Source organism: Macaca nemestrina, chromosome 6 (assembly GCF_043159975.1).
Source record: "Macaca nemestrina isolate mMacNem1 chromosome 6, mMacNem.hap1, whole genome shotgun sequence".
Lineage (NCBI taxonomy): Eukaryota > Metazoa > Chordata > Mammalia > Primates > Cercopithecidae > Macaca > Macaca nemestrina.
The window spans coordinates 149,364,551-149,387,944 of NC_092130.1; the positions used below are offsets into that span (position 1 = coordinate 149,364,551).

Below are 23,394 nucleotides of genomic sequence, written 5' to 3' on the forward strand. Positions count from 1 at the left end.
TTATGGAAAGGTACTAAGAGGTTTCTGAATTTTCATGATTTCTTTGCTTTTTTTTCTTTTTTTAAGTGTCACAAACTTTCAAACTCTTTGTTTCACCAAATCTCGTAGCCTTAGAGTTGATTACCCTCCACCCCCAACCATCTACTGCCTGTCTCTTTTTCCCCACAAAGGGCTTATAAATACACAGAATTTAGTTAGCATGAAAATACTTAAAACTATTCTTCATCTTATTTCTTGATTCCCTAGAATTAATAGAGATCTTATTTTGACTTTTAGGATCACCTTAAACAAAGAAGGATTGCAGTGTGGCTTTAGAGAGACCAGGGTTTAAAATTAGTGATAGCTCTGTGATTTGACATTTCAATCTGTGTAAGCTTTGGCTTTCTCATCTGTAAGATGAGGGTATTAGTTGGAGCAATCTCATTGGCTTTTGTGAAAAATAAATAAGATGGCACATGAAAAGTGTTTATCATGGTGTTTGGCACATAATAAGTATTGGCACTTCTCTCTTTGGAAAGGATTTCAGACAGAGTTGGGTTTGAATCTTCTAATCCTTTTTTTTTTTTTTTTTTTTTTTTTTACCTTGGACAAGTGAATTCTTTGAACTTCATTAATGATAGCAATGCTTGGGGTTTTAGTGAGAATCAGACATAATTTTTAAAAAATACGGACTTTAATAAAAAACAAACAGTAGTTTTAGGTTTATAGCAAAAGTGAATAGAAAACATCATTTTTAAAAACGTTCCCCAGCACAAGGTTTGACTTGAGAGGCCACTGATGCTAAATTAGTCACAGTCATTACTGTCATTATAAAACAAAAGGACAGAAAAAATTTCTGGCTTCAGCATACATACATATATGTATATATTTATATATATATATATATATATTTCTTTTTTTTTTTTTTTTTTTTTTTTTTGAGACGGAGTCTCACTCTGTCGCCCAGGCTGGAGTGCAGTGGCCGGATCTCAGCTCACTGCAAGCTCCGCCTCCAAGGTTCACGCCATTCTCCTGCCTCAGCCTCCCAAGTAGCTGGGACTACAGGCACCCGCCACCATGCCCGGCTAATTTTTTGTATTTTTTTTTAGTAGAGATGGGGTTTCACCATGTTAGCCAGGATGGTCTCGATCTCCTGACCTCATGATCCGCCCGTCTCGGCCTCCCAAAGTGCTAAGATTACAGGCTTGAGCCACCACGCCTGGCCGTTCAGCATATGTTTTATGTAAATGTTCAAGTTCTTGATGAGAACTTTATTCTATGACAAACCCCATCATTTATATTAGAGATGTTGATAAAAATAAATTGAGTTTTAGGCTGAGTGTTGTACAGTTCATAGGAATTAGATCCATCAAAGGCCTCTTGAATTTGAAATAGCCTCCTAAGGAAAAAAGTTGTTAAACTGCTTTACCAGTCTGATTCCTTTTCTTGCTAGAGAGAGAATGTCAGCAAGAATGTCATGCAAATGATGATAATGATAGAATCTCCACCAAATCTAGTTCTACATGTTCTCTTAAGGTCTTGAAGTGGATTGAAAGCCTTGTTGGCTGAGTATAGAGCATTCTGGGAGAATTTTACCTTTTTATGTAGCACATTTGTTATAATACCTGATGTTAAGAGCTTTGACAACTTATCTGAAGTTTTAAAGATGTGTATTTGCCAGGTGCGGTGGCTCACACCTGTAATCCTGGCACTTTGGGAGGCTAAGGCAAGCAAATCGCTTGAGGCCAGGAGTTCAAAATGGCCTGAGTCCCAGCTACTGTGGAAGCTGATGTGGGAGGATCACTTAAGCCCAGGAGTTTGAAGCTGCAGTGAGCTGATTGCCTCACTGAACTCTAGCTTGGGTGACAGAGCTAGACCCCATCTCTTAAAAAAAAAAAAAAGAAAAAGGGCCAGGTGCAGTGGCTCATGCCTGTAATCCCAGCACATTGGGAGGCTGAGGCAGGCAGATCACCTGAAGTCAGGAGTTTGAGACCAACCTGGCCAACATGGTGAAACCCCGTCTCTACCAAAAATACACAAATTAGCTGGGCGTTGTCGCAGGCATCTGTAATCCTAACTACTCAGGAGGCTGAGGCAGGAGAATCGCTTGAACCCAGGAGGCGGAATTTGCAGTGAGCTGAGATCCCGCCACTGCACTCCAGCCTAGGCGACAAGAACGAAACTCCGTCTCAAAAAAAAGAAAAAAAATGTAAGATATATGTATGAGTTACATAGTATTTTGTCATATTCCCAAAAGCACAGGAAAACCCCTGGATCATTTCCCTCCCACTTTAGTTGGCTTCCCATTTGGAGTGGACTTGCTGACGCCTGGATTTGGTCAATCAGTATGTGGAAATAGTAGAGTTAGAAGATGGAGGTTTGGAGAGTTTTTTAGTTTTTTGGGTTTTTTGCTAGGGTGAGATAGGAGTATAAGTCAGTATAGGATAGTCTTTACTTTTAAGTATTCAAACATGATAGTAGTCATTTATATTATTTGATGGCATTTGTTGGGAGGTATTTTGGTGATCTTTGAAATTACAGTTTTTTGGTTGACCATTGTGTAGCAAAATAACAAGCTCTCCTTGACACTTAGAGAGATCATAGTTTGAATAGATGAGGAGATCCTGCCTTTCCAAATTTGTGTGTCTGAGAATGGCTCTGGTGATATGGATGGAAGCCCAAAAGAAAATAAAGTATATACAAAGAGAAGAGGTCAGAGAAGGAATTCCAAGAAGTGATTTTACTTAAAATGAAATAGGAAAAGGACTGTACATGCATAAATCATCAAGCAGGGTGCTTTTTCCTATGATAGCAAGGAGATAAGTTTGCACATTTGCTTCTGCCTACCTCTTGAGAATTCCCAAGAGCTCCCGTTGTTTTCTCTCCTATGTACTCTCTTGAGTAATTCAGTTCCACCCATGCATATTCTGATCCCCACCAGATCAATATTTATAGCTGTGACATGTACCTCTGTATTAATACTCCACTCTCACATTTTAGATTGCCTTTTGAAATGAACCTCCTTGATGTTTCCTCAGATACTTTACCCTCAACCTGTGCGTCATCTTCCCTACATATTGAATTTGAGGTACTCAGGGGACACCCTCCTGAATTAAGTGACCTTGTTGGTCACTTAAGCCAGAAACCCAGAAATGATCCTCAATTCTTTCTTCACTCTTCCTTCCACATCAGAATGGTCACTGTATATTTCAGTAATATCTCCTGTGTTTAAAATTTTTTTCTTCCTTTCCAGTCTTCCCTTCATTTGGCTCCTGGACTATTGCATTAGACTTCAGTCTGGTCTTCTTTGTTCCCTTACAAGCCATTCCAACACTGTTTCCACAGTGTCTCTTCTGAAATGTAGATGATGATAATCTCTAACTTGAAGTACTTGAATGATTTCTTCTTGCTATATATCCATAAGCCCTGACCTTAACATGGTTTGTAAAGGCTGCATAATAGAGTTCATATTTTCCTCTCTACATCACCTGGCATGTCTCTCTCCACGTACTTCTGTCTGAACCGTGAAATTACTACTTCCTTCCTCAGCTCCCTTTCCTCCATTTTGCTAGAAGCTAAACAGCTGCTCTGCCTCAACTTTTTCTGGATGGCCTGGAAAATTCCTCCCCTCCCCATCTTTTTTTTTTTTTTTGTGATGGAGTTTCGCTCTTTTGCCCAGTCTGGAGTGAAGTGGCACGATCTTGGTTCACTGCAACCTCCACGTTCTGGGTTCAAGCGATTCTTCTGCCTCAGCCTCCCGAGTAGCTGGGATTATAGATGCCCGCCACCATGCCCAGTTAATTTTTGTATTTTTAGTAGAGACGGGGTTTTGCCATGTTGGCCAGGCTGTTCTTGAACTCCTGAACTCAGTTGATCCACCCTGCTCAGCCTCCCAAAGTGCTAGGATTATAAGCATAAGCCACCGTGCCCAGCCCCTCCCCATCTTTGAAGACAACTCATATGTTACCTCCTCTTTGGTTCTTTTGCACTTTATACTTTTTTTGGTTGCTTGTTTGTTTTTTACTTGAACTTAGAAGTTACATTGCGTTGTATTCTGTTTGTATTTACTTACATGCCTTTCTTCTTATACATCTTTACCTCTTAAGATAGGACTCGTAGCTTATTTTAGAGTACCTGTGAATCTAATGTAGTTGTTAGTAAAGAATAGGTATTTTAAAAATATGTTGAATCATGCAAAATTTTGTAACTCTTAAATATTTTTAAATGATTATAAGAACAAAGTAGAACTTAAAAATGATAATGGCTATTATGAATTTCACTCAAATTAACCACTGTTCTTTAGAATAAAAAGGAAAAGCCCCCAATAACTAAACTTTGTATCTCAGAAAAAGATTTCCAGTAGATGGCATTATAAGACTATTTTTCTGTTTTTCTTACCATCCCTTTCACTGATAGAATTAAAGTTTGTTTCTTTCTGATTGCTATGGTTTATGAAAATGATTACATCTATATAAAATCATCTTATGGACAGATTAAGCATCCAGAAAAACTCAGTTAACGCATCTTTGGGACTTCTGAGTCTGTTATTTTCCCCAGCTAGCCAGCCAATTCTCTGCAGTAATCTTTCTCCCTCCCTTTCTTATTCTTTAATTCATTCAAAAATATATTTACGGAAAACCTATTATTTGTAGGCAGTAGGCAATTGTCTGATGATACATTGGTAAAGTAAGATAGGTGTGGATTTATTTTATGCTTAGCCTTCCTTCGTTTTCACATGTATCCTGAGTGTTAGAACAGGTAGTGAGAAGGGTATACTCTAGTGGCTAAGAGCTGGGGTCTAGAGGAAGACTTTCCAGTCACCGAGCTAGCTGTTATCTTAGGGATGGTACTTCTGCCTTCGCTTCCTGCACTGTTCAGTGGACGTGGTAGCCAAACCTATGTCATAGGGATGTTGTGATGGTTACATGAATGAATATTGTGAAGCATTTGGGACAGTGCCTGGCTCAAAAAATGTTAGCTATTATTATTTTTATTATCACTTGTTATTGTTATATTTATTACCACAATTGCCTTTGCTCACGAACCAGCTGGGCAGCATGAATTGGGTGTTTTCAGTGACCTATGAATCCATAATTGGTGAGTTATCACCCTGCTATCCCTGATCTGCCTAAGGAGCCAGAGATTCTAAAATATTTTAAAAACTTGAGAAACAGAAATGTTTATGGTTATGCTTTTATTAATTCTTTAGATGTGATATGTGTGGTTTTAATGGGCTCTTGTTATGTTTGTGTTGCTGCTGCTAATCCTCTTAATTAAGTACCACATTATGCAGGTTTCTTGGAGAGGCCAGGACAGCTAGGTTCTTGTCATTAAAATCCAGCAGTTGTGGTCAGGCTTCATGTGCAGTGTTGTTAGCCACTGAGATGAAGGTGAAGCCTTCTCATTTGGTTCGTGGCCTTTTGGGTCAGGTAACAAACGTGTGTAATATGAGCCTGCAGGGAGATGTTGGGGAACTGAACCTCACTTCTTTTTATTGCAGATTCCACTGTGTAAAGTAATTAGATTCAACATAGACTACACGATTCATTTCATTGAAGAGATGATGCCAGAGGTAAGGGAAAAGATTGTGTAATGGTTTGATGTCGTTTGCTCTTTTGCTTATTCCACACTACTATTTTAAAGCATTGAACTTGGCCAGATCTGGCTTTTGCCAGGAATATCTCTAAAGTATCATATTCACTGTTGAAAGAGTCAGTTAAATGTAGCTCTAATATCAAGGTTAAAATTCAGGCCAATTTTCAACTTGTTGACCTGTTTTTGAACCCATTTCTCCTTGTGTTACATCTGCTGATATTAACTTTACATCTGTTTCTAGTTTCTTTTACGTAGGGGACAGATTTTGGTTACTGGTTGTTATCAGAGGGGAGATTGGAATAGTGAAACAATCTGATAGCTGTTGTAATCATCTCACTCATTATCTCCAATGACAAGATCAATGCTTGGTTCATTTTTCTTCCCATATATTTACATATTTTTCCTAATTGTTTTTCATTGCGGGTGCTCAGCAGCAGATTTATCTAAATATATGCAAGAGATTTAAAATTCCAAAGGAAGATTAATGTGAATCTCAGAATGATTCATAGTCTGATCTTGAATTTAGTGGTGCCGACAAATCATACTAAGAAATAACAACTAGACAGCAAACAAGCTTGTGCACTTAACATTGTGTTGGAGTCAGGGTCAATTTCCGGAGCCCCTGGCTCTGCTTACAAACCTTGTTTAATGGGACAGCTCTGTCATGGGAAGGGAGCATGGAGGGGGAAATTGATGGGCATGACATGTGTGCCTAGTTGGCACCTGTTTCATTCTGAGCAAGTCTTGTTCATTGTACCTTCCTTTCAAAAAGAATTAAATAAAAAGAACCACCCCTTCATTCTTCTGCTCTAGAAGGGGTTTTTTTTTTTTTTAACTTCCTTTTGGTTTTTAAGGTCATATACCTTCATTTGCTATTATAAAAGTTTATGACTTTTGGCGTGATCTCACGCAGGGTAATTTATGAACCCCGAGCAAAACAAGTAGGAGGAAGAATTATGAGATAAGTCTCACTTGCAAATATATCATCTGTTTAGCTTGTTTACAGGAGAAATTTTGGTGCAGAGTTGTATAGTTTTTCTTAGCCCTTTATTTGCATTCATTATGAATTTGAACTTTTTGGGTACACATGACCTCTGTTTTTTTGTAACTCCATGACCGTTATTCTGGATGTGTGAGGCGGGGGTCGGGGACAAGCCTATCAGGTGCATATGTGTAATCTGAATTAACAAAACATCCTCAGAAGATTCTCACACAGTTTATAATTGAATTAGAAAAATATATTAATATAAGTGAGACTTTACTTTTTAAAAAATTTCTCATTTTATTTGTATACTGAGAAGGGCTAAGTTGACATTAAGGAATCCTAATGGCATTATTGTCTATTTCATTTCCGTCTGAAACTAGTGATCAGTGGCTAAACTTTTCAGAAAACTATATGGTCTTAGTATAGTTTTAACAGACATTTTTAAAGACACTTGACAAGAACAAGTTGAACCTTCAGTTAATATATATTTTGCCAATTTACAGTAATTTAATTTTGGTTTATTTTTCAGAATTTTTGTGTGAAAGGGCTTGAACTCTTTTCACTGTTCCTATTCAGAGATATTTTGGAATTGTATGACTGGAATCTTAAAGGTGAGTAATAGGATTTAAAGAAGAGAGTAATGCTTATAGAAGAATGCTATGGTATATGTGAAAACTCTTATAAAAATTGTAGGGAGATAGTTGAAATTTCTCTTACTTTTTAAAAAGTAAGAAATTTCTCTTACTTTTTAAAATAGAGAAAAGTGTTATTCACAGGAATGCTTGTTATCATTTGACATGAATAAGTTTCTATGGATTTTACTTTATACAGTTTGACAGTGCTTATTATTAGCTGGTAGCAGCTTAAAGATGATACCAGTTATTATGTGTAACTACCTCGATATATGTGTACCTGGGAAATTACCATTAGTTAATATTTTAAATCTAGTAAACTTTGCTGCAATGAATCTTCTAAGATGGAAGTTTATTTAAATGCAAAACTTTGGTTAGTCATTAAAACACACACACACAGGCTGGGCGCGGTGGCTCAAGCCTGTAATCCCAGCACTTTGGGAGGCCGAGACAGGCGGATCACGAGGTCAGGAGATCGAGACCATCCTGGCTAACCCGGTGAAACCCCGTCTCTACTAAAAAATACAAAAAACTAGCCAGGCGAGGTGGCGGGCGCCTGTAGTCCCAGTTACTTGGGAGGCTGAGGCAGGAGAATGGCGTAAACCTGGGAGGCGGAGCTTGCAGTGAGCTGAGATCCGGCCACTGCACTCCAGCCCGGGCGACAGAGCGAGACTCCGTCTCAAAAAAAAAAAAAAAACACACACACACACACACACACACACACACAGATGCACACATGCAGATACTTAGAGTGAACTAGATTAATTCAAAGACTTGATGCTTGGTTCTTGGATAGTAGCTTACTCTTTTGGAAGTATCTGTATTCTAACAAACAGTTACTTATTTACTGATGAATGGCTTTTCAAACTGATAGCATTTCTCAACATTTTTTAGTGTAGTGATTAAAATGGGAAAGAATGAACACATAGTCACATTATATCATGTAATAATTCAATTATAATTAGTCTTGATAACTTTGAGTTTTAAAAATAATTTTACTATATATATTTGCGCTTGGGGCTTTCATCCTCTTCTTGCCTTCGCGTAGTCTCCCCATTGCAGTCGTCCTTGGGTACTTGTGGCAGTTACCAATGATTGATTTAGCCACTGAGGAGGAGTGGCAGGAGGTGGTGGTATTTTTTATGCCTTTATTTCTGGTGGTAGTTTTTGTGGTTATCATAAATCTTAGAAATTAAGTTGCAGTGCTTGTTTTTTAAGACTGTTTGAGTTTTCTTTTCTTTTTTTTTTTTCTCTCATTTGTTTGCTTCAGGTCCTTTGTTTGAAGACAGTCCTCCCTGCTGCCCAAGATTTCATTTCATGCCACGTTTTGTAAGATTTCTTCCAGGTAAATCTTCTGGCTTGTCAGTGACCTGGTGAGATAGTGCATCTGAAAATAAGCTTGCCGTTTTCCTTTCAATCTTCAGGGACAACTTTCCCACCTTAGGTACTGTTAATTATCTACTTCTTAGGTTAGGCATGGAAATGTAAAATATACATGTGGATTTATGTCCCTGCATAAATTATGGTAGCCCAAATTAGATGAACAATGGAAGAACAGATTTATAAATTTTAGAAATCTACTTGACAAAACATCATGCAGATGTGTTAATGTGGAAAAATGATTGTGGCTTAAAAAATGTATATGGCTAATTGGAAAACAATAACATTTTAAATGTAATATGATTATAACTGTGCCGCAAAAAATACTGTAATAATAGTTGCATTAAGGTAGTAGGATTATAGTGATTTTTTTCCTGTCTTTTGACATGTGTTTGAATTCATTTTGCAGTGAAAAAAAGATATAAAATAATTTTTTCTCCCAATAAAATATATAAGGAAAGATATGACAGTTTTTAAAAGCAATATTTTAACTTTTCTAATTTTTTAAAAAGAATCCAAATGTAATGTTTGGCATTATATTTGGTATTTTTAAAAATGCTTAGAGTCAGTTTAGTGACATGTATCTATAGTCTCAGCTATTTGGGAGGCTGAGAAGGAAGGATCACTTTAGCCCAGTGGGGGTTTGAGACCAGCATGAGCAACATGGCGAGGCCTTGTCTCTAAAATTTAAAAAAAAAAAAAAAAAAAAAAAAAATATATATATATATATATATATATATATATATATATATATATATATATATTTAATGAAATCTTTTGGTTGCCCTTTTGATTGCAAAATCTTTCTCCTTGAGGCTTCTGCCACCCTATTCCCACTCCTTCTTTATTTATTTCCTAGTCAATTACCTGCTTTATCAAGTGCTGTGAAACCTGGCTTACGGTTTCCTCTCTCTACAAGGTTCTGTTACCAGCCTGGTTAACTTCACTTATGATTCTACCCTGAGCTATATAATTATTTGACTTTTTCTACTGTAATGATTGTCACCATTCAGTCGCTTAATCTTAAGATAAAAACTTTGGACCACGCCACCACCCTACGTTAATTTCTCCCTAGAATTTGACTCCAGTGTCTCACTTTCTGGTGACATCCTTCAGTCTGGCCTCTCGTGTCCCTATTGCCTTTTGCTTCTACTTGGATCTTCCATCTTCTCCTTATGTACGGCTACTTTCCTTTGCCTTCCCCACCAGGTCCTGTGCTCTGACATTTATCCTGTCAGTCCTAGCTGTCTCAGCTGCTTATATGGCCACCATCTCCAAGTTAATGTCATCAATCCAACTGCTTGCCTTTTCTTCTGTGTGTGGGCCGCTCAGTAATACTGGAGAATAAAACATAGCTGCTGCTATAAATCTGCGGTCTATAATCTTGGTTGGGGAGGTTTTCTTTGTGTAACCTTTCCACCCAGTATCAGCAGTTAAATAATTTCAATCCTGTGTTCATGCTGTCCTCCTTATGCCTCTTGTCCTCCCATGGGCAGGAGCCCCTGTCTCCCTCGGTCAGGAACCCTTGTCTCCCTCGGTCAGGAGCCCTTGTCTCCCTCATGCCTGAGAGCCCTGCAGTGAGCCTGTCGGAGTCTGGCTTTCTCCAGTGCCCTTGTCCATTCACAACCAAGTTTTGCTTCAGTGCCAGACCCCCTCTAACTGTCCCTAGCCCACTGCAGCTGCCGATGCCAAAGGCAGCCTCCTGCAGACCAAGTACAGAGGACGTGCCTCAGTGTTAGTCTCTTCCTTGCTCTGGTGCCTGGGTGCTCCTTACTTTCCTCCTGTCTCTTTGACTCCTCTTGTGTGGCTTTAGTTTCTTGTCTACTCTGTCTGGTTTAGATTTTTGTCAAGATTTTTTCCTGATACTGTTTCCTCAGTCCAGACAGTCAAAATGGCTTAGTTTATTTTAGGTTAGCATTACTCAGATTTTTAGTATTACTCTTCATGTTTATTTTGTTTAGAAATGCATTCAAAAGCTTTTCTCCTCTTTATATCTGGTTTTTTTTTTTGAGATGCCCTTTCTTCTCTTCTGGTGAATGAATCTTTTGATTTTAGACTGGAGCTTCAGCAGTAAACTTATTAGAAAATGGTGTTAGAGTGAATTTGCTGAAAAGCCTTTTCCTTTCTATATCTACTTTCCTCTAGGCATTTTATGACCAAACAGATGTCTGAGAGAAAGTGGGCAGTTTTAAAATCTCCTTAAAGAAAAATCTGATGTTGGATATTTACTTTGTGGGATTTCAACTCTCACATAACTATGTAGGGATAACATTTAGGTTGTCATAAAGAAAAAGGTCTATTGATTTGTTTTTAAACAGAGTTTACCTTTTCATTAGACTCCCCTTTGAAAATATGCATATTAGGAAGACCCTGAAGGATACTGAAAAATATCTAATATATAAAATGCATTTTGGTATTAGATAGGAAATTATGGTTGATTTGTTTTTCATAATGTGACCTTGTTAAAGATCTTTTAGAAAATGGTGAATTAAAAACAAAAGACATTTTGATATATATGTTTTCATTTTTTTCTGTGCATAAGGGTATTTTTTACGTAGTTGTCATCTACTAGATACAATTTGCATCTATTTTTTAATAATTCATTGAGCAGATGGATATTTTTAAATATCGTGATATATAGTGCCAAATTTCTTGTCAAAAGAATAACATCAGTTTGTGCTGCCATGAAAAATGCATTATTACTCATTTTTAGCATTTTAGGCTTGCTCATCTTTCTTCTTTCTTTCTTTTAAAAAATTTCAGTGGTGAGTTACATGAGGCTGAAGAGTAAACATTTGTCTGTCTTGTTGTATCCCTAGTCCTAACATACTTTATGGCACGTAGCAGGGACTCAGTAAATACTTGCTTACTGATTTTATTTAATTGGTCATAATAATGCCTTATCTAAATATTCATGTTTTTGGTTACTAGTGATTGTGCTTTTCAAGTAGTCTCTGGTATTATCTCTCATTTTTATAAAGTAAAGTTTTGATTTAACTGTAACATAAATCCTGAAAAGTGCATGTATCATGAATATAGGACCTTAATGAGTTTTTACGAAGTGAATATGACCATCCACCCAGCACCCAGATCAAGATTAGTAGCTTCCGAGAACCCTCTTAGGACCCCTTTCCAGTCGCTGCCGAGACCCTCAAGGGTAACCGCTATTCTGACTTGAAACACCATGTATTAGTTTTACCTGTTTTCGAACTATGAAAACTAGAATTTTATATTCTCTTTTGCTTCCATCTTTTGTTTAATGTTTTTCAGAATCATATCCTGTTGCACTTAACTGTAGTTGGCTCATTCTCACTACTATGTAGTATTACATGGGATGACTAAATTAAAATAAACCTATCTATGATTAATGGACATTTGGGTATTTTCAGTATATATATATGTGTGTGTATGTATATATTCATGACATTTATATTCATGTTATATATTCCTATATATGTACATATATTCACTATATATCTGAATCTGTATATTTGAATAGCATATGTACGTTCACCAAAGACCTGTACATATCATTTAGTGAGCACATATATATATTTTTCTGTTACATATATACCATACCAAGTGGAATTCTGGGTGTGTGTATATTAAGCTTTGTAGACACTTTCAGTTCTCCAAAGTGACTGGGCTGTTTTACCTTCTTATTCACAGTGTATGAAAATTCAAGTTATTTCACATTCTCACCACTTGGCATTTATTTTTTTCTTTGTCAATTTAGCCATTCTGATGTGTGTTCAGAAGTATCACATTATGATTTTAATTTGCATTCTCCTAATGACTAATACAATGGAGTACCATTTCATATACTTATTGGGTACCTAGAGAGTGTTTTTTTTTAAAGTGTCCATTCAAGTCTTTTGCCCGTTTTTCTATTGGGCAATATCAGCCTTTTTCCCATTGTTTTTTTTTTTTTTTTTTAATTTCAGGAATTTTTTTTTCTTTTTTATTATACTTTAAGTTCTAGGGTACATGTTTGTTACATACGTATACATGTGCAGGTTTGTTACATATGTATACATGTGCCATGTTAGTGTGCTGCACCCATTAACTCGTCATTTACATTAGGTATATCTCCTAATGCTATCCCTCCCCCCTCCCCCCACCCCACAACAGGCCCCGGTGTGTGATGTTCCCCTTCCTGTGACCAAGTGATCTCATTGTTCAGTTCCCACCTATGAGTGAGAACATGTGGTGTTTGGTTTTCTGTTCTTGCGATAGTTTGCACAGAATGATGGTTTCCAGCTGCATCCATGTCCCTACGAAGGACAGAAACTCATCCTTTTTTATGGCTGCATAGTATTCCATGGTGTGTATGTGCCACATTTTCTCAATCCAGTCTGTCATTGATGGACATTTGGGTTGGTTCCAAGTCTTTCCTATTGTGAATAGTGCCGCAGTAAACATATGTGTGCATGTGTCTTTATAGCAGCATGATTTATAATCCTTTGGGTATATACCCAGTAATGGGATGGCTGGGTCAAATGGCATTTCTAGTTCTAGATCCTTGAGGAATCGCCACACTGTCTTCCAAAATGGTTGAACTAGTTTACAATCCCACCAGCAGTGTAAAAGTGTTCTATTTCTCCACACACTCTCCAGCACCTGTTGTTTCCTGACTTTTTAATGATGGCCATTCTAAGTGGTATGAGGTGATATCTCATTGTGGTTTTGATTTGCATTTCTCTCATGGCTAGTGATGATGAGCATTTTTTCATGTGTCTGTTGGCTGCATAAATGTCTTCTTTTGAGAAGTGTCTGTTCATGTCCTTTGCCCACTTTTTGATGGGATTGTTTTGTTCTTGTAAATTTGTTTGAGTTCTTTGTAGGTTCTGGATATTAGCCCTTTGTCAGATGAGTAGATTGCAAAAATTTTTTCCCATTCTGAGGTTGCCTGTTCACTCTGATGGTAGTTTCTTTTGCTGTGCAGAAGCTCTTTAGTTTAATTAGATCCCATTTGTCAATTTTGGCTTTTGTTATCATTGCTTTTGGTGTTTTAGAAATGAAGTCCTTGCCCATGCCTATATCCTGAATGGTATTGCCTAGGTTTTCTTCTAGGGTTTTTATGGTTTTAGGTCTAACATTTAAGTCTGTAATCCATCTTGAATTAATTTTTGTATAAGGTGTAAGAAAGGGATCCAGTTTCAGCTTTCTACATATGGCTAGCCAATTTCCCCAGCACCATTTATTAAATAGGGAATCCTTTCCCCTTTTCTTGTTTTTGTCAGGTTTGTCAAAGATCAGATGGCTGTAGATGTGTGGTATTATTTCTGAGGTCTCTGTTCTGTTCCATTGGTCTATATCTCTGTTTTGGTACCAGTACCATGCTGTTTTGGTTACTGTAGCCTTGTAGTATAGTTTGAACTCAGGTAGCATGATGCCTCCAGCTTTGTTCTTTTGGCTTAGGACTGTCTTGGCAATGTGGGCTCTTTTTTGGTTCCATATGAACTTTAAAGTAGTTTTTTTTTTTTAGGTTTTTAGAAATATATACTGTATATGAGTTCTTTGACAGATACATATGTATATATGTATATATAGCCAATACCTTCTCTGCAGATTGCTTTTTGATCTTCTTAATGATGATTTTTGATGAATAGACATTCTTAATTTTTATGTAGTCCAATTTATAGATACATATTCCTTTATGATTAGAGCTTTTTGTGTCATATTTATGAAATTTTCGCTTACACTAAAGTCAAGATACTCACTTATATTTCTTCACTTTTAGAACTGTAATCAGTCTTGAATTTGTTTTCACAGTTGGTATGAGATATGGGTCAAAACTCAGTATTTTCAATGTGGGTATCCAATTGACCCAGCACCATTTATTGAAAAGAACAATTTCTTTCTTTAGAAAATGGAAGTGTTGCTTTTGCTTTTGATTGAATTGACTCTGTCTGTGTGTATGTGTGTGTATACAAACAGTACAAAAGTATGTAAAGTAAAAAAAGTGAACACTTCTTTCTGAACATGTGAAAATGAGTAAATGCTGTAAATGGCTTGATTTGTATTGTTTTAACTGCTGTGAGGAGAATTATGCTTTTTTTCTTCAAGTGGAATACTAAATATGTTACACAACTTCCTTTTTTTTTTTAACTCAGATACTTCAGGCATTCTCTGTACTGTAAATGCTTTGCTTCATTCTTTGATACGTACTTAGCATTTTATAGTATGGATAGACATTAATTTGTTCATAATTCCTATGGTGACGAATATTTTGGGGTTCTCCATTTTTTCCCCATTTCATATAAATACTTCAGAAATAGTCTATGTCTATCCTGTTGCATTTGTTTGTTTCTGTAAGGTAGAGTTCTAGAAGTGAAATTACATGTTAAGGTAGTATGCACATTTTAAATTAAGAATGATGTTGGCCAAGTTTTCTCTAGAAAGGACATACCAATTTGTAATTCTGACCAACAGTGTTCTTTCTGACCAACAGAAAGTACTCTTTTTCTATACACTTGCCAATACTGGATGTTATGAGTCTTTTTTTTTGAGACAGAGTCTGACTCTTGTTGCCCAGGGTGGAGTGCAGTGGTGCCATCTCGGTTCACTGCAACCTCTGCCTCCCAGGTTCAAGCGATTCTCTTGCCTCAGCCTCCCAAGTTGCTGAGATTACAGGGACCTGCCACCATGCCTGGCTAATTTTTGCATTTTTAGTAAAGACAGGGTTTTGCCATGTTGGCCAGGCTGGTCTTGAACTCCTGACCTCAGGTCTGCCCGCCTTGGCTTCCTGAAGTGCTGGGATTAAAGGCATGAGCCATTATACCTGGCCAGGATGTTACTAGTCTTTTACAGTTTAGTCCAAGCTTGTCCAACCTGCAACCCAGGGGCCACGTATGGCCCAGGACGGCTTTGAATATGGCCCATCACAAATTCATGAACTTTCTTAAAACATTATGAGTTTTTTTGCGATTTTTTTTTTAATCTCATCAGCTGTCGTTAGTGTATTTTATGTGTGACCCAAGACAATTCTTCCATTGTGGCCCAGGGAAGCTGAAAGATTGGACATTCCTGGTTTAGTCCATCTGATAAGCAAAAAGTCTGATGTTACTATTTGCATGTTTCTTGAACTTCTTTGAGAATGAGTAGCTTTCCACATTTTTCAGGTATTTTGTGGTCTTCTTATTCTTACTTTTTATTTATGTCGGTTTGTTATAATATCTAACTGAAAATTCGAGTTTTATAAGTCATCATCATATTTCTCTATTTCTTCAGTTTATCCATTTTGAAGATAGCTGTCCCAGTTGCTTTAAGCAATTTTAACTCAAAAGTAAGCTTGATAGTTTAAACCAAGGATTATTCAGTGCTGACCAGTTTACCAGAAACCAAATCATAGAGCAATCAGTTTATTGAGATTTAAAAATTTTTCTCAAAGTTTTGTTTCTTTCCTATCCAACTCTCTACCTTTGGCCGCAAAATAGTTGATATGAACTAGACTGAGTATAAGGTTTTATTCTGAGTGTAACTGGGGCAAAAGTAGGTCATAATTCAAGATAGTGAGATCACGCTTAGGGGAAAGCCTACTCATTGCTTATATTACTGCCCTAGTAAAGCATTGCAAATCCTGAATCAGTTTTGCAAATTGACCGTCTAGAAAATTGATTCTTTGAAATTGCCCCATTTGGAGCAGTAGTTCTCAGGTGTGTCTGGCAGGGGGCCGGGAGGTGGGAGAGTATTGCAAAATTTCCAGGAGGCAAGTGTAGTTTGCAAAACCATCTATTAGTACCACAACTTAATATACATTTGGAAAATTTAGAAAAGACCTGTTAATACATGTTTTAGAAAATAAGATTATTAGGATGTCTCGGCGGGAATATCCAGAAGACACAGAAATGCAGTCATACAGTTACTGTCAGTGTAGAGAAAGGGGATAATATTTTTGTATTTCTTAAAGTTGAGTACTATATAGTTGAGAAATACTCTTATAAGCAGCCATATACTTAATACAGATTCCCTAACAAATTATCCCCCTCCCCAAATAACCATATAAATAATCAAGCAATATAAACTGAGAGAATTGGGTCTCTAAGAAACAGTTTATAAAGTCTGTCAGTTCATTAATGACTGTCCAGATTCATTCCCTGAAACACAAACTCCAGTTCTTCCCGAATAATGAGCTGTTGTCACGGTTCCAGTCCCAGAGTTGGCGGAATTCCTGCTAACCTTAGCTTACCCGCTCTCATTTCTCATTTATATCATGTCCTATTTATTTCAGCCAACAAGATAAAAATTACTTCCTAGCCCTCAGTGACATGGCTCCATAAATCCCCAACATAAACAAGTGGCAAAGCAGACAAACCAAAAGAGCCAATTCATTAACATTAGTGAATTCATGGCAGCCTGAGTGCAAGTGGCCAAGTTATTAGTCTGCTTTAGAAAGTCATTCCACAAATGTTTATGGAGTGTCTTTTTGCCAGGCTGAGTGTGAGAGATACAGCTTATGCCCTGCGGGCTCTGGCAGGAGTCTCTAATTTATGGATCTCCTCCTACTTTTCCATGGAAATTGAACCCCAAAACCAGACAGGGAGCAGAGTCTCAGTCCCCCTTCCTTGAGATACCTTTCACCTCAGGTTATCTGCCCTGAGTTTCTACTTTTTTACAGTGGTAAATAAAATCTCTTTTAAGGCTTAGTTGCCATTTAAAATATTTAGCAGATTTCAACATGGATTTGTGGTTTCTCCTTCAGTGTTGTTAACTTTGCACCTGATGTGTGTATGTGTGTATTTTTAATTATGTCTAGTTTCTGTGCTGCTATGTGACTCACTCCTGCCTCATCATTAGCGTTGCACCTAAATAAGAAGATGGATAACTGGCATTCATATAAGCACCTTGTGATCTTCTTTCTTTGTTTCTTTTTTTGATAGGGAGTCTCACTCTGTCACCCAGGCTGGAGTGCAGTGGCACAGTCTCGGCTTAAAGCAACCTCTGCCTCCCAGGTTCAAGCGATTCTCCTCCCTCAGCCTTCTGGGTAGCTGGGATTACAGGAGTCCGCCACCATGACCGGCTGATTTTTGTATTTTTAGTAGAGACAGGGTTTTGCCATGTTGGCCAGGCTGCTCTCGAACTCCTGACCTTAGGTGATCCACCCACCTTGGCCTCCCAAAGTGCTGAGATTACAGGCATGAGCCACCCCACCCAGCCAATGGCCTTATTTCTTAATCTAGTTATGCCTTTCCTAAATTGGACAGTATCTGTGCTAATCATTTTCTACAGAATTGAAGCCTTTAAGGGAGTCTTGGTTTGTAGTCTTAAGTATTCCTCTCTCCCACTAGGTCTTTTAAAAGTCTTTTCACATTAAATTTGCTGTCCCCAGTCCATTTCCCTTTTATCTGAAGTGCCATGGAGTCAGGCAACTGTAAATGCATGCGTGGAGATTCTAGTGCTGTTTTATATACCTGGACCTGTGTATATTTACTCCCTCCATCATGCTCCTCTCCCCCCATGAAAATATGAATCTTTTTTCTAATCCTTACACAAAGCAACATTCTGCTCCTTCTTACGGTATTTTAGACCCCTATTGTGTCCTTAAAGTCCCTGGTACTCTTAAGTAATCTCACCAAGTATAGGCATCATAAGCCAAAAACTATTTTCCTCTTTCCTTAGTTCCTTGTGAACCTAGTTAGTGTGGTGATTCTTTCCAAGGTTCTCTAGGTTTCTTTTATTCCTGCTGTTCGGTGTGTATGCACGTGAAGTGTATAGGCAACGCATTCTGGCATTAGAATTTTCTCATCCACCTGTTCACCTCAGTCCCCTTAGAAGATTAGCGATTATCATGGACTCAGACTGAGAGACGGGTATTGGGGGTTTGCTGGGCTCCTTAGCAAAGAGAGGAACATTACTGATTGAGGAACACATGTCACATGCAGGTGGATTGGAATATGTTTGTATTATTTTATTTTATGTTTTGAGACAGGATCTTACTTTGTTCTCCAGGTTGGAGTGAAGTGGCACAGTCACGGCTCACTGCAGTCTCAACCTTCAGGGCTCAGGTGATCTTCCCACCTCAGCCTCCTGAACAGATGGGACCACCGGCCCTTGCCACCATGCTGGCTAATTTTTGTATTTTTTGTAGAGAGAGGTTTTGCCATGTTGCCCAGGCTGGCCTTGAACTCCTGAGCTTAGGGCAGTCTGCTTGCCTCAGCCTCCCGAAGTGCTGGGATTACAGGCATGAGCCACCATGCCTAGCTGGAAATGTGTTTTGAGACTGACTCAGAGAAATATGTCCCTATCCATGTTTCTTCGTTTGAACTATACTAACAAAAACACTATAGGCTGGTGGCTTAGACAACAAACACTTATTTCTCACAGCCCTGGAGGCTGGTAGTCTGAGATCAGGGTGTCATCGTGTTGGGTTGTTGGTGAAGGTCCTATTACTGCTTCACAGCCAGCCATCTTCTCATATCCTCACCTGGTGGACAAAAGAGAGAGGAAGCAAGCTCTTTCATGTTCCTTCTTATAAGGTCTCTAATCCCATTTATGAGGGCTTTACCTTCATGACCTAATTACCTCCAAAGGCCCCACCTCCTAATATCATTATACTGGGGGTTAAGATTTTAATATATGGCTGGGTGCCGTGGCTCACACCGTAATCCCAGCACCTTGGGAGGCTGAGGTGGGAGGGTCATTTGATCCCAGGAGTTGGAGAACAGCCTGGGCAACATAATTAGACCCTGTCTCTACAAAAAAATTTTAAAAGTAGCCAGGTATGGTGGGGTTCCAGCTACGCGGGATGCTGAGATGGGAGGATCGTCTGAGCCCAGGAGGTTGAGGCTGTGATGAGCCGTGATTGCATCACTGAACTCCAGCCTGCGTGACAGAGACCCTGAATCAAAAAGAAAGAAAAAAAAGGATTTTAATATATGAAATTTGGGGGAACACAAACATTGAGTCCGTAACACTATGCAAGTTTGCTTATTAATGATGACTTTTGTGTTTAAGGCGGTTGCTTTGTAATGAGGCATAAAAAAATGTCACTACTGTGAATTAGTAGATAGAACATATCGTAATGTGGGTTGATGTATTTTGTGACTTTGTCATTTCTTGGACAATTATTATATATTTTTAGAAGCACAGTGTCTTTAGAACTTTGATTGAGAGAACTTTATTTTCCGAGTGTTATCTACAAAGATTCCTTTAGGAACCATTGTGATCTATCATTATTAGCCTATATGCTTCTTGAGCGCCTAGAGCTTGTGGCATTTTTTTCCCTAATGGTGCTGACATGGGACCACTCAGTGCCTGGCACATATGGTGAAAAACATGCTCCCATCTCAGAGTCAACTCCAGAGCTCTCAATGAGCTGTAAAGCTTTGTAAGATCTGACTTCCCTGCTGCCTCTCTCACATTCTTCTCACTTCACATCATCCACAGTGGCTTCTTAGCAGTTTCTGGGCACAACAGTTCCACTCCACCTTAGGGCATTTGCTCTTTCTTCTCCTCTTCCAGACTGCTGCATGGTAGCCTCCCTTGCTCCTTTCAAGTTTTGCCTACATGAAACCTCTCAGAAGATTCCTTTCCTAACCATCCTTTTAGATACAACTCTAGTTCCTTGCCCTGTTTGATTCTTCTTTATAGCACTCATCTCAACCCAATCTTTTATGTAGCTCTTTTTTATTGTCTCTTTCTACTGCAGTGTAAGCTTCAGGAAGGCAAGGCTTTGACTGTTTCCATCATTCCTGTGTTCTCAGGGCCTAGAACAGTGGCTGTTACGTAAAAGTCACTCAATAAATATTTGTTGAATGAATGAGTATTTGGATGAATGAGTGAATGCATGCCTACATACATAGTGGCCGTAGAACAACAATGTGGTCTAGTTCCAGGGTAACATCTCAGTTGGAGGAACACAGCTCACATTGAGATGTTGATACCTACTCTCTTTTCTCTCAGACGTGCAGTCTTGTTTAAGTTCTTAGCCCACAGCAATTCGCATTAAAATTGTTTAGTGCCTCAGACTCGAACTAATTCCTCTGACCAAGGAGGACACTGTCTTTTGTGCCATCCCTTTGCTGCCATCTTGTGTTCTTGGTCCCTTTCTTTTTCCCTGAAGTGTTTGGTCCTGTACTACTTTTAATAGCGTATCTCATGACCTGGGAGAGGGTAATGATTGTCCTCTTCAGGGCTCTTGTCCTTTGTTTGGGTGGGAGTAGGCAAAGAAAAGAGGTATCAAATGGTTGCCCATGTTGGTCCAGAAGTTAAGTCCAAAGAGAAGGCAGAAGCCTCTGACCCCACATTAATGCCCAAATGAAGTGGATGTCTTTGGTTCATTAAGTACTAGATTAATTGGCTTTTTCCAAGGTACTTGAATGATGCCCTTTGTTATTTTTATCCCCTGTACTTGGTGCTATATGCTTCTGTAGGCCTCAGAACACTTGGTATTTTTTCCGTGTACTAACCCCATAATGATCTTCCATGATATTAGCACAGGCTCTGTTCATCATGGCAGGTGCAGCACATTAGCACCAAAAAATTAGACCATAATGCAACAATAGCTTATTGAAGACATTCATAAATATCTCACAAAAGCTTAGAATTTCCTTAAGATGGTAACATCACTTCTAAAGAGCTTTCATCTGTTACCTCAGAAAGAATGATAAAATATTTAAGACATAACATGGTTCTGTATATTATAAACTATGGTTCTTTATGTTAGGTGGTTTTAAATTTATTTAGATAGGCACCTTTTTTATATTCATACCTCACAAATGGAGCCTTTTATCATTTATAATGTTGTTGTTGCCAATTTAGTAAATGAGATGCTTTATGAGCACAGTTCATCAATGAAACAAATGGCTTTCATATTATTTGGCACCTGGTTAAACAGTGTAAATTTTACATTACCTTTTTGTACGTGCTCTTTTTCCTCCGTTGTCTTGTTTTTTCCTTATTCAGTTGTTGATTTGCTGTAAGTTGAGTAGCCTTATTTTTCCCCTTCTGTCCACTCCCACCCAAGATGGAGGAAAGGAAGTGCTGTCCATGCACCAGATTCTCCTGTACTTGTTAAGGTGCAGCAAAGCCCTGGTGCCCGAGGAGGAGATTGCCAATATGCTTCAGTGGGAGGAGCTGGAGTGGCAGAAATATGCAGAAGAATGCAAAGGCATGATTGTTACCAACCCTGGGACGGTATGTTCTGGTATTTGTGTATTCAGAGGCTGGAGTACCTTCTTTTCCAGATCTGAATGTTTCATGAAAACAGTAACAGCACATTTTAAAAGTTTTAGGTACTCACTGCTTCTTGTCCTTGGATAATTTTTTCTATAAACATAAATAAGAAAATATTACTAAATTAGGTGAATTACTAAATTTTTTATAATTCTACTGCATTATAAGCTTCAGGAAGGCAAGGCTTTGGCTGTTTCCATCATTGCTGTGTTCTCAGGTCCTAGAACAGTGGCTGTTACATAAAAGGCACTCAATAAATATTTGTTGCATGAATGAATATTTGGATGAATGAGTGAATGCATGCCTGTGTATATAGTGGCCATAGAACAGTAATGTGGTTATTATAAATTATAATAAAAATTTATAAAAATTTTATTATAAATAAAAAATTACAAAATTTTTTATAATTACTAAATTCACCTAATTTAGTAAATTTATTCTACCTGAAGATAGGTACATTTTTAAGGCTTTTGATGCATGTTGCAGATTGCTTTCCAGAAGGGCTGTAAAATTTGTATTCTGGGAGCGTATGAGAGCAACCATATCTTCATGCTGGTTATACTAAGGGAATTTGATGGGGGTGGGGTGGGGCGGGAAACTACTTAGTTCAGTTTTGTATTTATTTTGATTTCTAAATGTTTATTGCCCATTCATGTTTTCTTTTGATACTTGCCTATTAATATCCTTTGTCTGAACCTTTTTGTAGTATTCTTTTTTATTGATCCTTCACCATAATTATTATAAATATTTTCCATTTCTTTGGGTGCTAATTTTTTTGTTTTAAAATTAGCTTTTAATGTTCAATTTTAGAAGTAAAAAATGTAAATATTGAAAGGAGATAATGAAAAGAAAACTAGTTCTTATATAAAGACATAACATTTTCTTTATATAAGACAATTTTTTTCCTTCTAAAATAGTGTTACTGTTTCATAAAATAGTTACATATTGGCATAAGGATAAAATTTTATAGAAATGGAGAATTAAAATTTTCCATGAAAATAAATGGAATAATCTATTTAACAAAGCTGTTGTTTTCTAAAAAGCTGCCAATTGCTTAATAGCTTTGATTCATAAACTAAAAACTCTGGATCAACTTTTTGTAGCATGACAGTAACATCTGCACAAACAAAATGTTGCTATTTGCAAATAAAACATTCTGGCTAGTATGGATTCTTTTAAACAAATCCAGAAAGTAAAGTTGTTTAATAAAAATATGTTTAAACATAAAACTTGTTTAAAACCAAAAATTCATATAATTTTTACTGTTATACTGTTAAGCCACGTAATTATTAACTTTAAAAGAAATATGGAAGTAATAACATTCTCAGAGTAAGACTGTGAATTCTATTTTTATTCTTAAAACAGTTGTATATATTGATATTCCCTCTGTCATTTTTCATGCTGAGTCAGAGGATGGGGTGATGGTGGTGGGAGATGTCCAGTTTCAGCTGGGTGGTTCCACTTAGAGAGTTCCATGTTCTGTGGTAGACACTGTGGGAGCACGATCACCCTGGGCTTCCTTCCATGGTATAGTTACGTTTTCCTGAAATCTAGAAGCAGCTGGAGAGTTTAAAAAAAAAACTTAAGGATACCCTGGCTTAAGGATATACCTACCCTATATGCTCCAGGCAGTGAGGCCTAGTTTTC

At 37.7% G+C, this 23,394-nt stretch overlaps 1 protein-coding gene across 6 annotated transcripts in view; it reads left to right on the plus strand.

The window, feature by feature from the left end:
- The window catches only part of LOC105473010 (drosha ribonuclease III), a 137,914-nt gene that overhangs the window by 41,189 nt on the left and 73,331 nt on the right, over positions 1-23,394 (plus strand). For all 6 annotated transcript variants that reach the window (XM_011726567.2, XM_011726569.2, XM_011726571.3 and 3 more), the window contains 4 exons: positions 5,480-5,551; positions 7,089-7,170; positions 8,462-8,536; positions 21,539-21,708. In XM_011726567.2, the coding sequence (XP_011724869.2) occupies positions 5,480-5,551; positions 7,089-7,170; positions 8,462-8,536; positions 21,539-21,708 (399 nt within the window). The remainder of the gene's footprint in view (positions 1-5,479; positions 5,552-7,088; positions 7,171-8,461; positions 8,537-21,538; positions 21,709-23,394) is intronic.